General features: G+C 43.6%; 1 protein-coding gene across 17 annotated transcripts in view; it reads left to right on the forward strand.

The window, feature by feature from the left end:
* Positions 1-14,557, forward strand: part of AGBL1 (AGBL carboxypeptidase 1) — a 1,135,995-nt gene that overhangs the window by 169,064 nt on the left and 952,374 nt on the right. For all 17 annotated transcript variants that reach the window (XM_060401589.1, XM_060401588.1, XM_060401580.1 and 14 more), the window contains 3 exons: positions 5,058-5,223; positions 6,752-6,819; positions 14,140-14,256. In XM_060401589.1, the coding sequence (XP_060257572.1) occupies positions 5,058-5,223; positions 6,752-6,819; positions 14,140-14,256 (351 nt within the window). The remainder of the gene's footprint in view (positions 1-5,057; positions 5,224-6,751; positions 6,820-14,139; positions 14,257-14,557) is intronic.

The raw sequence follows: 14,557 nt of genomic DNA on the forward strand, positions 1-14,557 counted from the left end.
TAGATGAACTTCTTTGCAAAGCAGAAATAGAGACACAGACACAGAGAACAAATATATGAATTCCAAGATGGGGAAGAGGGGGGCTAGGATGAATTGGGAGACTGGGACTCACATATATACACTACTGTGTTAGAATAACTACTGAGAACCTTCTGTCAGCACAGGGAACTCTACTCAATGCTCTGTGACGACCAGAGTGGGAAGGAAAGCCAAAAAGAGAGGATATGTGTACACATATGTACACACTTTTCTGCACAACAGAAGCTAGCATAACATTGTAAGGCAACTGAACCCCAATAAAAATTATTTACAAAAAATAAAAAGCTGCAGTCACGGTCATGTGCTCAAGAAAGGTGAGAGGCCAAGTCTTGATTCATCAGGACCCTGTTTGTCCACAGGACTGATTTCCCAGCACTGTGGGTCTCCCAAGGGAGTGTTAGCCACTTGGGATCGGGAGCTTAATATGCTGGAGGTCAGGGTGATTGGAGCTCTTTATTCAGTAAATGTTTCCTAAACTCCTACTTTGTGAAAGGCACTGGGGTTAGGGCACATGTTTAAGGAGGTGATTAGAGTTTCCATCCTCCTCAGGAAACCTACTGTCTTACAGGGGAAATCAGGATCACTGTAATACAGGCAGCAGGTATAGTAGAGATGAGGCTTCCCAGGCGGCACTAGTGGTAAAGAACCTGCCTGCCAATGCAGGAGACGCGAGAGATGTGAATTTGATCCCTGGGCTGGGAAGACCTCTTGGAGGAGGGCATGGCAACCCACTCCAATATTCTTGCCTTGAGAATCCCCATGGACAGAGGAGCCTAGTGGGTTACAGTCCATGAGATTGCAAAGAGTCAGACACGACTGAAGGGACTTAACACTCATGCCCACATGGTAGAGATGATTATTTGCAAGGTAGATTTCAACTTGTCAAGGATCATGCTGGCTGCCACTGGAGGGGAGTACCCCAGGGCATGAGAGGAGGAGGAGTTAGGAGGGCAAGGGGAGAAGTCAGACCGTGAGAGTCGAGGCAGGAGATGCTGATGGCTTTGGCTGGTGAGAAGCACTTGCTGTTTATCCACTCAGTCCGCTTGCGACCCCATGAACCATAGCCCACCAGGCTCCTCTGTCCATGGGATTTCCAACAGGCAAGAATACTGGAGTAGGTTGCCATCTCGTTCTCCAGGGCATCTTCCCAGCCCAGGGATGGAACCCGCGTCTCCTGCATTGCAGGCGGGTTCCTTACCACTGACCCACCAGGGAAGCCCAGTGAGAAGCAGATCTGGAGCTTAAAGCCAGGACCGCTTCTTCCTTGAGCGCCTCTTCCACTAGAACATCTCATTTGGTTATTGTGAGAATTGTTTCTAAGACTCTGCCATGAGTTAGCATGGGTCTCCTAAGATCTTTCCAGATTCTTATGAGATTTTATGATCCTAATGATGCCTCCTGGCATCCTCCTAGCTCACTTACCGAGTGTTTACTATTAGGCACTCATCTTACGTATAACTCATTTAATTCAGACACAGTCTTTATTAGAGAGGTTCTGATAGCATCTTTTCTTTATAGGGAAGGAAGCTGAAAAGAGAGGTATAGTAACTCACCAGGGTTCCGAGTTGTACAGTTAGTCCTTGTCAGCCCAGGATTTTTAAATTTTTTTTTTGGTTTGTTTTTTGTTTCAACATTAAACTTTTTTTAATGTTAGGGTATAGCCAGTTAACAATGTTGTGGTAGTTTTAGGTGAATAGCAAAGGGACTCAGCCATACATATACATGTATCCATTCCCCCCAAATTCCTGTTCCATCCAGGTTGTCACGTAACATTGAGCAGAGTTCCCTGTTCTCTGCAGTAGGTTATCCATTTTGAATATAGCAGTGTACATGGTCTTTCCAAACTCCCTAACTATCCCTTCTCCCCCAGCCACTATAAGTTCATTCTCTAAGTCTGTGAGTCTCTTTCTGGTTGGTAAATATGTTCATTTGTGTCATTTCTTTTTAGATTCCACATATAAGGGGTGTCATACAATATTTCTCCTCTGTCTGACTTCACTCAGTATGGCACTCTCTAGGTCCATCCATGAGGCTGCAAGCGGCATTATTTCATTCTTTTTATGGCTGAGAAGTACTCCATTGTGTACACGAACCACATCTTTATCCGTTCCTCTGTCGATGGACATTTAGGTTGCCTCCATGTCTGGGCTATTGTGAACAGTGCTGCAGTGAACATAAGGGTGCAGTCAAGGATTTGAATTCAGACGGCCTTGCTCTCATCTGAGCTGTGTGCTACCCTCTCTTTCACTTACGTATTTTGAAAGTAGGATATTTACCATCCCACAGCTGACTCAATGATATTAAACATGAGTTGAATATTTTAAGCACTCTTGTATTTCATCATCTTTTTCAAGTAGCAGGTGGATGATTTGGAGTTATGAGAAGAGTGTGCTTATAGATGTCACCTTTGCCCCAATTCTGAGATATTTGTCCACAGAGATCCTATATCTTGGAGTCTTATCATTTGATGATACACAACACAAGTGGCTACCCTGCATTTGCAGGAGCCAGAGGGTGCATGCCTGCTTAACTTTTGTGTCCTGAGCCCCTTCTTGCCTCACCTGGGTCTTGGTCATGATGCATTAAGACTAGGAAAATGTTGGCAAGAGATCTAGGCATTTCTGTTCCAACAACTTGGACTCAAGGATCATCTTTATTCTCTTAAATTAATTTTTATTGGAATATGGTTGCATTTGGAGTAGGAAATGGCAACCCACTGCAGGGTTCTTGCCCGGAAAACACCATGGATGGAGGAGCCTGGCTGGTTACAGTCCATGAGGTCGCGAAGAGTTGGACACAACTGAGCACGCGTGCGCACAGTTCCTTTACAGTCTTGTGTTCCTTTCTGCTGTGCAGCAAAGTGAGCCAGCCACACACACATCCCTTCTTTTCTGGTTTCCTCCTCATTTAGGTCGCCTGGAGCACTGAGTAGAGCTTCCTTAGCTTCACAGTAGGTTCTCATTGGTGGTCTGTCTTATACATCGTATCAGTCCTAGGATCACCTTCAAATTCATAAATGTTTTCTCCAGAGTAGAGCAGACACCCAATATGACATTATCCCTAATGTCTAGGTTTCTGTAGACACCATCGCCCAAAGTCCGTTCATGGCATAGCCTAGTCCAAGAGGGCACTTGGACTTGGCTCCATCCTTTCACTTGCTTTTCACCTGCACCATCCCACACCAAGTAAAACATTGTTTCCACCATCAGCAATAATACCAGTGACAGTCATAGACCTGGCTTCCAGAGTACTGCCAGGCTTGAGCAAGTTTCCTGGCCTGGACTTGGCTCCATATCTCCTAAGGGTGTAGCTCAGAGCATTGCCTCTGATCAGTCATCCACCGCACTCACCTCTCTCTATCGTCCACATTCAGTTCTCTCTCTTTCCAATCCTCATAGCTCTCACTAAGCACTTAAAACTACTTGAGCAGTCCCAGCGATGAAGTGGGCTTCTTGGGTAACTCAGATGGTAAAGGATGCACCTGCGATGCAGGAGACCTGGCATCGATCCCTGGGTTGGGAAGATCCCCTGGGGAAGGGGAAGGCTACCCACTCCAGCATTCTGGCCTGGAGAATTCCATGGACAGAGGAGCCTGGTGGGCTACAGTCGCAAAGAGTTGCACTTGACTGAGTGACTAAGTCTTACTTTCGGTGATGAAATAGCCTCAACTAATTTATTTTCCATGGAAAGTGTTTCCTACTGTTGGTTCAGGTTACCTGATTGGTATTATCTGAGCACACTGAAGAGAGATAGCATTGTTGTTTTCTTTATGATGTGGACCAATTTTAAAGTCTTTATTGAGTTTGTTACAATATGATTTTGTTGCTTTTATGTTTTGGTTTTTTGATTGCAAGGCATGTGGGATCTTAGCTCTCTGACCAGGGACTGAACCCACACCTTCTGCATTGGAAGGTAAAATCTTACCCATTGGACCACTAGGGAAGTCCCAGGCATTCTTGATTGTATTAAGAACTTTCTGTTTTGAAAGTTGGCTTACTTTTATTTCACTCTGGAGTCATTTGGGTAGCTTGAATTCAAGGCTTACATTTTATTAAATTTTTCCCCTCCATTTTCCTTTCTGCAGGGCTGCCTGTAATGTGGGCCTGTAGGTGCCAGGCAGGGCGTCATTGTAGACAGTCCCTGCTCTGTGGCATGTTCTAAAGCATCCTCCATATCTCCTGCTATGACTTATTGGCCTCAGAGCTTACTGGAAGCCCTTTAGGAATATCACGCTGGAGGCTTTCGCTAATCAACTCTCTGTACCAAATTCAGGAGACAAAATGTTTACTAAAAGACTGAAGAAAATGGCCATGCTTTTGCCACAGAGATCCTGACCACTCCCAACTTTCTCTCTGTCTCAGTTTAGAATACTTGTTCTTACATTTTCCACGGTGCCTGAAAAGCAGGATCTTGTCATGTTCCATCAGTATCAAAATGTTACCTCTTGCAAACTCAATTTTTCTCTGCTTTGTCTTGCTACCAAGAGGAAATGACACTGGAAGTGCTTTGAGAAGAGGCATGCTATTTAATTTAGGCGCTTGGGATTCTATTACTCTTTCTTCCGATTTCATATTTTACATTTGCCTTGATATTTCCCCCTCAGATAATAGCTGAAAGAGAACAGTAAGACTTCTCTCAGTTCAGCTGCTCATTTTCTAATCTAGGGGATAATTCACAGTGACACATGGATGGTTGATGGAAGATGCCATTTCCTTTCCTTCCCTCAGCTCTTCTAGACAATGTCTTACCTTAGGTGCAGCCTCCCTTGAAAATCTTTCAGGTGTATTTTCAGACCTAATTCACTCCAGTAATATATGAGCTGTAGAAGAGAAATAAAACTGTAGATGATAGACCGGACCAAAGCAGATTCTACGCTAGACAAAATGCTACGTTAGAATGTTCAGGTTAGATGGCCTACCCTAAGGGTATTTACTGTGCATTCATTACCTAAAACACCATTGTAGCAAAGGGACTCTGCACAAGGTGGTGGTGTCTGATAGGATATTCTCTTTGTTTAGAACTGCCTGGATGACCAAAGTCTGGAGCCTGTCATCTCCATTGTTCTTCAGATCCTGAGACAATGCTACCCTAAGAGTCCACTTCCCTTGCTCACAACCAGCAGCACTTACTCTTTTCCAGTCCCTGGGATCGTCACCTCTGAAGCGCCACGTGTTCTAACTGAAGGTAAATTTGTGGATATACAGATTTTCCTGTGGCTCAGTGGTGAAAAGTCTACCTGCCAATGCAGGAGAGGCGGGTTTGATTCTAGGACTGGGAAGATCCCCTGAAGGAGGAAATGGCAACCCACTCCAGTATTGCCTGGAGAATCCCATGGACAGAGAAGTCTGGCAGACTGCAGTCCATAGGGTCACAAAGAGTCAGACACAGCTGAGTGACTAAGCACATACGCAATGTGTGGGTAGTTACTCTGTACTCATTTGCGAGCTCTAAGCTTTATGATGAATGTTTGCATTTGGATAATATTTCAGAGGAATGTGGATGAAAGTAGAATCAGGTTTTTTTGTTTTTTTGTTTTTTTTTGCTTTTTACAGATTAACCATGATTATCTAATAAGCTAATCAGAGAGATGAATGAAAAGGCAAACTTTTCATAAAACCAAGCTCATTAATTTTGTCCTTTATTATTAATTGTTGCCAGTTTGTATCACTGACTCGATGGACATGAGTTTGAGTAGGCTCCAGGAGTTGGTGATGAACAGGGAAGCCTGGCATGCTGCGGTCCATGGGGTCACAAAGAGTCGGACACAACTGAGTGACTGAACTGAACTGAACTGATGGAATGACTGTATAGTCATCTCAGCTGATTAAAAAAAAAAATCTATTTCCAGTCCCATGATGGAGTCCCTCCATTGTACAGACTGGTTCTGGAATGAATTTTCCCTAAGGATGGAATTGAAAGCAAACTTTTGCTGTTTACCACTTTTGCTATTTACCACCCCACAGTAGTCATGTTAGAATACTTGACAGTGTGATTGTCCAAGTCCAAGAAGATTTTGTTGTCAGAAGATTCTAGTGGTTTTCAACTTTGTCCTCTTTGCAGGGAGCAGATTTTCGGTAGGCATCATCTTGTTGCAATGACACTGGATGCTTGCTTTGGACTTCTGTTTTAAACAAGTTCCTTCGTACTAAAATTAGGGAGTCAATCAAAGTGCTGTCGACATTACAGCAGTTTGACATGTATGTGATCACTAAACTCCGGCAATGTTAGTTGCATAACTACTTCTATATCAGGTGGAGGAAGCCAGAATGGTCCACGTGCCTGCCAAGTCGCTCAATCGTGTCCCGATCTTTGTGACTCCATGAACTGTAGCCTGCAAAGCTCCTTTTCCCATGGGGTTCTCCATGCAAGAATACTGGAGTGGGCTGCCATTTCCTCCTCCAGGGGATCTTCCCAACTCTGGGCCTGAACCTGCGTCTCCTGCTTTGCAGGCACATACTGTACTGCTCGAGCCGTCTGGGAAGCCACGTGTCATTTTATTCTGCACTCGTTTTGCATTCAGTGTGGGGCAGCACTTCAGACCTCATGAGATAGTGCTCTTGCGTGCCCATATTTGCATTAATTACACATTCAATAATCGCTAGCCTGTGTTGAGGTCTTGTGCACTTAATAGCCTCCTAGTTGTAAGAAAAAGTACTAACCATTGTGTTCTAAGAATTGCAACCCACCTCTGCTTTTTTTTCCCCCCACTCAGAAGATTATGAAGATGACAGTGAGGAAGAGGAGGACAAAGACTCAGACTCTGAAGATGTGAAAGAGGAAGTAGGTGCACTTGCCCCTGATTCAGATGCTCTCCACATTCACAATTCTCAAAGGAAAATGCCCTTTTCTATGTTCAGCTGAGCCCAGAGTAAATTTTAAGGACACACTTAATGCTTCCCTGGTAGCTCAGCTGGTGAAGAATCTGCCTGCAATGCAGGAGATCCCGGTTTGATTCCTGGGTCGGGAAGATCCCCTGGGAGAAGGGATAGGCTACCCACTCCAGTATTTTTGGGCATGCCTGGTGGCTCAGCTGGTACAGAATCCACCTGCAAAGTGGGAGACCTGAGTTCAATCCCTGGGTTGGGAAGATCCCCTGGAGAGGGAAACGGCTACCCACTCCAGTATTCTGGCCTGAAGAATTCCACAGACTGGGTAGTCCAGGGGGTCGCAAAGCATCGACACGACTGAGAAACTTTCACTTCGCTCTTCCACTCCGGGGCCCCGAAGATACCGATGCTCCGTTAATGACTGCGACTGTTGTCATTTTCATCTTGGTAGGTCCTGTACAATCTTATTGTCACACCAGAGGCTATCCATTATGAAGGCACCAGTATTCCATCAGGATGAGCCTCAGGTAGACACTCCTGGTTGGTGTATTTAATAAGTGTGAATGGCATTCAGGCAGAGACCACGGAAAGATTTCCTAGGAAACTTTTTCTGGAAACTTTCTCTCCAGTATCTTTGTAAGCTAGCCTTTCCTACTCACTCTGTACACACAGGACCACTGTGTTGTGCAGCCCCATTCACCTTGGAGTCGATGTGAACTGTCCTTTGGGTTGTATTGTGAACATCCTAACCAGCAGGAGAGTAATGCCTGTCTGTCCCTATTACTGCTAACCTGTGCTATAGGGTGGAGGCCAGCAAACTTTCTATGAGAGGCCAAATGATCGTTGCTCTAGGCTCCGTGGACCGTTCAGTCTCTGTTGCAAGTACTCAGCTTTGCTGTTATAGCACAAAGGCAAATGTAGACAGAGGTGCAAACAATAGGGACAGTGGGGCACAGTCTACTGACTGCATTTCTAGAAAAGACTTTCTGAACGCTGGCACTGTGGGCATCCGACCAGATAATTCTTAGCTGTGGTGGCTTGTCTTGTACATTGTAGGGTGTTTAGTAGGATCCCTGACCTCAGTGCACAAGCTGCTGGTGACACCCACCACTTTGACCCCTCAGTCATGAACAAAACTGTCCCTTGTGGTTTGCTCACTAGATCGTGTCCGACTCTTGGCGACCCCGTGGACTGTGGTCCTCAGAGCTCCTCTGGGATTCTCCAGGCGAGAACACTGGAATGAGTTGTCATTTCCTTCTCCAGGGGATCTTCCTGACCTAGGGATCAGGATCAAACCTGAGTCTCCTGTATTCTTGAGTCTCCCGAGAAGCCCAAAACTATCTCTAGGACTTGCCACCTATCTCTGGGCGGGGGTGGGGATCACTGTGGTTGAGAACTACTGCTCTAGAAAAATGATAATTCATCTATGAGTTATAATCATATCTCCATTTCTGTTGGCGGCTGTGAACAAGTTCCTTCAAGTTACAGTTCCTTAATTTTGACACCGGGGAAGTAAGACTGAAAAGCATGCTCTAGCTTTTATGACCTTCCTGGAGATGAAGTCTGAGTTTAAAAATCTGTCTATCTGTCTATTTATCACCTATCATCTGTATGTCTATCTATCTCATATCTATTTATGTACCTACCTGTATGTCTGTCATCTATATTTGTTGATGTATCTATCATTTACCTACCTTTCTATTATGTATATGTCTATTTACCTGTCTCATATGTATCTATCAACCTACCTATCTACCTATCATCTCTATCTGTAGTTCTATGTATTTCACCTTTATCTATCTATATATTTATCTATCTACCTATCATCTATATGTCAATTTATATATCTCACATCTACCTACCTATCTATATCTGTCTATCTAGCTCACCTGTATCTATCTGTTCATCTATCTAGCCATCCATCATTCCATCCTCCTCTCTCGCTTCTCTTCCACCTACATATCTAGAGAGAAAGGGACTTTTTGCATTCTCTATCATAAGAATCACCCACCTTGCTATTAGTAGTATAAGACATAGAGGGTCTACCTCTTAGCGAGGTCTCTAGGTTAAGGCTGTTACTGATATTGCGGTGTGCTCAGGGTTTTGCTGATGAACAGAATCATTTTTGAAGTCATCAGAAGCAAATTGGCTCTTTGCTGTGGCTTGCCAGTGCAGGCCTATGGAGAACTTGCTGAGTTATTTTGAATAATACTGTGCTGCTGCAGTCATTCATCAATGCCACTTTCCCTCCCCTCTTGCGGGCTCTTTGATAACTGAATGGTTGATGTGGAGCGTCGGTAATCTCTTGTGTCTGATATGAACGGACAAGTTGCAGGCTGGTGCCTGACTTCACACAGCGTGGGGTTGTGGGGTGGGGAGCTCTCAGACCGTCTCCCTGCCCCCACCCCTGGCTCTGCAGATGATGGTTGGGATGGAGTGGAATCTAAACAAATAAATAAATCCAGCTGGAAAGGAAGCATAAGACAAATGAGTGAGGCCCTGGAAATAATTCATCAAGATCCTTCAAGCCAAGCAGAAGGTGAGAAGTTAGTGTGTGAGCATGCATTGTAGAGAAACAGAGGGACAGTGGAGTAAGGGCTTGATTCTGGGGGTGTTGCAAGAACTGGTGCCCCAGCAAACTTGTTTTCCCCAGGAGAAGCCAGCAGCATTTTCTCCTAGATATGTGGCCAAGACTTCCCAGGTGATGCTAGTGGTAAAGAACCTGCCTGCCAATGCAGGAGATGTTAAGAGATGCGGGTTTGATCCCTGGGTCAGGAAGATCTCCTAGAGGAGGAAATGGCAACCCACTCCAGTATTCTTGTCTGGAGGATCCCTTGGACAGAAGAGCCTGGTGGGCTATGGTCCATAGGGTCGAAAAGAGTCAAACATGAGTGAAGGGACACAGCAGCAGCAGCATATGGGCAAGAAACCAAGAGTATTTATTTCTGGTCAGAGAAGTAACCCAGACCTTTAATTTATGGCCTTCTCATTTGAAAAATCTTAGTTGCTAATCGGGAGAAGTCTGTTAGAAAGAATTATTAAAAGGAACTTCTTATATCTGTAAAGGGTCTTGAGTGTGGATAGTCAGATGCTATTCTTTGGTTGAAAAGTGTCATCATAAGAAAGGAGAAACTTACAATGAATATCAACTGGGAGTTGGCCATGATTTTTTCTTCATGAAAATAAACATTAGATATAGATAGACCCTGGAGAAGAAGATGAACAGAGTGAATTCAGGCTCTTCTTTCTTTTTTTCCCTCCTCTTAAACTTTTTATTTCTTTCAGATATTTTCTTGGATATGATTCATGTGTGCAGCAGCATGCCAAGTTCTTAGGGATGATATTATACAAAAACAAATGAGACAGCTTTACCTTCAACGAAATCAGTCTGGTCAACGTGGGGATTATCTCTGCCAGAGTTCAAATTAGTCCCTTCAAAAGGGTGTTGAACTCAAATCTAATACTGGCCAAAGTCAGTATTAGAAAGGTCCAATCTGAAGAAGAAGGACCTTATCTGGGTTGTAGAATCCCTAAATGATGAAGCTTGTCTGGGTTGCTGTGAGTGCAGAAAAGTTGGTCTACTGATAAATAAATATAAATGGTATTTACAAAATATGGAAGGAGTTGACAACCTGCCTGAATACCTGGAGATTCAGAGGTCAAGATTCAATTTTTAAAGACCAGAAGGGATCTCTGGGGGAATTCCCTGGTGGTCCAGTAGCTAAGACTCCGAGCTCCCAATGCAGCGGGCCAAGGTTTGATCCTTGGTTGATCAGGGAACTAGATCCCGCATGCTGCAACTAAGAGCTGGTGCAGCCAAATAAATAAATAAATATATTTTTAAAAGTAATGGCCTCTTACAAGCACTCCACTTTACTATGACACTGAGAAAGGCATCATAGACAATATACAAATGCATGGGCATGGTTGTGTTACTTTATTTACACAAACAAGCAGTGGGTCATCAGTCGTGACCTATGTACATGGTTGTGATTAGTTGTGGTCATCAGTTGTGACCCTATGTACCATAGCCCGCCAGGCTCCTCTCTCCATGGATTTCTCCAGGCAAGAATGCTGGAGTTGGTTCCCATGCCCTCTTCCAGGGGATCTTCCTGTCTCAGGGAATTGAACCTGTGTCTCTTATGTCTCCTGCATTGGCAGGTGGGTTCTTTACCACTAGCGCCATCTGGGAAATCCATAGATTTCTAACTTCTGCTCTAATGCTAAGTAGATCGCCTAGTTAGGCTGAAACTCATGGGCTACCGAACACTCTTCACACCAGACATGCTGGCCTTACTTGCTGGTGGGGAGATGCTTCTCAGTGCTTGCCAGATTGCATTTCTATTGGTGCCAGCTCAGGGCATGGCTGAGGCTGGAGCAGAGATGGTGGAAGCAAGGAGGATCTGACAGAAGAAGCTGGAAAGGATAAGGCTTGGGATCTCTAATACCAGGCTAAGGAATTTGGGTCTGAAAATATCATTATATCAACCTCGTGGAAATCTGTATTTCCTTTAATTTAAAGTTTGGAGGGAACTTGCAGAAGATGGATGAAATATTGCATTTTTATCCCCTGAATCAGGAATAGAAACATTTATTTTTTACAATTTATTTGATTTAGGGAAGACTAATCCAGACTCTCAGGACTCTCAGGTTTTTCCTTAACTAACAAAATAGACTCCTAAACTATAGGGTAGAATCTGCATTCCTCCCTTCTGTCCCATTTTATTAGGGAAACTTGATCTAGGAGAAGCACCGAGAGATGAAGAGATTACACTGTTTGGTTCTTGATGTTCTTTCTCTGTATAAATCTATAACCTTTGGAAAATAGAGAGGTGTTGGGAGGAGAGTCACCATCGCTATGAAACTCTTATGAAATGATGATATAGAAGAAGAAAGATAAAGGGTCTGGGATTATTCAGTCCAGTGAAGAAATGGCTGCTGATGACTTGGTAAACTTTTAGATGTACAAAGAGATAAAGGTGAAGGCAGAGGTTACAACCACCTCCTCAGAGCCTGGGAGTTCCAGCATCATCTTGACTCCTCCAGTCTTCCTCTTACACTTTATGCTTTGACCACCTTCTTTCTATGTAAAAGTTTTTTTTAAAAGCTATTTGATTGAACTATAGTTGATTTATCATGTGGTGTTAATTTCTTGTATACAGCAAAGTGAATCAGTTATGCATTCATAAACATTCTTGTTCTGTATGTGAGTGTATACGTTCAGCCACCTTCTTTCTGTAAGCAAATTTAAGCTGTTTTTGTTTTTGTTGTTGTTGTTAGTAATTCCTTTCCTCAAGTCTTTGCCTAGTTAGCTCTTATGATCATTTAGGTCTAGTTAAAATGTGACTTCCTCAGCTTCTTGTACCCCAGCCTCACTCATAATCACTCTACCCTGCTGGGAGCCAGCATGAGGAATCCCGCCCGTGGCAAAGGTCATGAAGAAGGAAGCCTGACAAAATGCAAGGGCATGATCAGGCTTCAGGGGTTCTCCTGGAATTTCCTGAGCATCCACCCCCCAAGACCAGAGTCTGCCTGCTTTACTGTGTTATGCTTTCCACCTACTCTTCTGACATTAACAGGGCGCTTTCCCCCCACCACCTTTTTCTGGAAAAAGTTAATTTAGAGCTTTTAGATAATAAATCTCCTGGGCATAAATAATAAGACTGTTTCAATCCAAACACCCCTCTGATGGCTTTCTAGCCTGCCTGCTGGACTCTTACAGCCATGCATGTGATTGTTTGTGGCCTCCTGACCGCGAGAGGCACAGGAAACTTAAAACATCCTAGGAATTTAGTGGCTTCCAAGGAGTCAAAATCATTAGAATAGGACTGATTAAAGGTTTCATTTGTTGAGCCAATACTTGCTGCCAAATTTTCATATCTTTTATTTGTAGATATAGTTGGTATATAGAAAAAACAGGTAGTAGACCTGGTATTAGCAACATTAGATCTTTGAGTTAAGTACTTTCTTTGTTATAACCCACTGCACCTTTGTTCTACAGAAATGTAACTTTATTTAGTACTTTGAGGGTGAGGCAGAGTAAAGAAAAAACTCTTCTAGGGAAAAGTGTTTTTCTGATTGATAGACATTTATCTAGGAAGAGAGCCATAAAAATGTTAACAGAACTCTTGGCCAGAAGATAATGTAAACCACCTGAGACCTTTTGTATATGGGAAGGTATGCAAAAGAAAGCCTGGTTTCAATGAGGGTCAGGACTGCTGCCCCTGCATAACTCTGCATATTCCACTATTTCTTTATGTACAACTTGGGGTGTATACGCTGATTTTGAAAATAAAGTTGTGAGTTTTGCACCGATGCTGGGCTCCCCCATGTCGTTCTTTTCTCCCCTTTTCCAGCTGAATTCCCATCTGGAGCTTGGAGGCTCGCCAAGTCTACTTACTTGCCCTGGCTTCTAAGATCCACGCGAGAGGGAGCCCAAGGCGGGGCACCCTCCACTATTCAAGTGGGCGCCAGTGGCCTAATGTAGATGGTGCAAACCTCTTGTCTCGAGGTTTTATTAGTTTTCTGTGTAAACCAAGTTATTCAGCATCTTTTCTCCACTAATTTTCCTACTACACTATTCTTTCCTAATCTCTTTATATTTCGAATTAAATAGTCCTTTCCCAGACTCCGACTCCGCCCCCGCTTGAAATTCCCTGGATCCACCAGGGCTGGACCCTGGCACTACCCCCTTTCATTCTCCTCATGACATTTATCACTGTTTGAAGTCACCTTGTTCATGCATTTGCTTTCTTAATTCCTGTCTCCCTTCTCTCACTAGAAGGCAAGTTTTATGGAATCATGGACCTTGGTCTGTTCCATTATCTCTGGGTCTCAGTACCTAGGCTAGTTCCTTTTCATAGTTGATGCTCATTAAATATTTGCAAAAAGAATTATTTAAATGGGTAGATAGATGAATAAATATGACAATTACAGTTATGTTGAAGAAAGTGGTGATGAGATCAAAGCAATTCTTTTATATTGTTTACCCAGTTCATCTCATTTTGCATAAATTATTTATTGGTGATGAATGTTGATAAATACTGACATGAGTGCTGAGAAAAATTATCTTCTTTCTTTTTATTTAACAAATACAGTCTTACATATTAAATTATCCTTGATTAGGCTAGCCCTATAATTTGGAGGCAAGAGAACTATGCCCATGATTCTGAAGAATCACATCTGTAGCTTGTCTTGATATTTCTCAGGATGGCATATGTTTTGAATAAACATATGCCTGTTGGTAACATATGTTTTGAATATTCCATTGCAGGATGATGACTTGGAAACAGATGTGAACAAGCTGAGCTCCAAACCTGGTCTTGACCGACCTGAAGAAGAACTAATGCAATACAAGGCCATGTGTCTTGAGCTCTCCTGCAGCTTTGAGGTAGGATGTCTGCTGTGGTTCTGCTCCTTGGTGATGCCCATGGGTTCTTTGCAGGTGCTGGGAGGCCAGACAGGTTTCCACAAGGAAAGCATCACTCATTTTTAGCAGTCTGCTTCTGGGATCTTTCTGAAAGAGAAGCGTAAGGCTAAACACAAATGTGAGAAGGTGGCTGAGCCACAAATGCATGCAAGGGTTCTGTAGTGTGACACCGGGACCTAGGAAGGACGTAGGATGAAGGCTCACATTGCAGCCTGTTGTCTGGTGGGCAAGGTGCCTACCCCCACACACTGATAAGCAAGTG

Source organism: Ovis aries, chromosome 18 (assembly GCF_016772045.2).
Source record: "Ovis aries strain OAR_USU_Benz2616 breed Rambouillet chromosome 18, ARS-UI_Ramb_v3.0, whole genome shotgun sequence".
Classification (NCBI taxonomy): domain Eukaryota; kingdom Metazoa; phylum Chordata; class Mammalia; order Artiodactyla; family Bovidae; genus Ovis; species Ovis aries.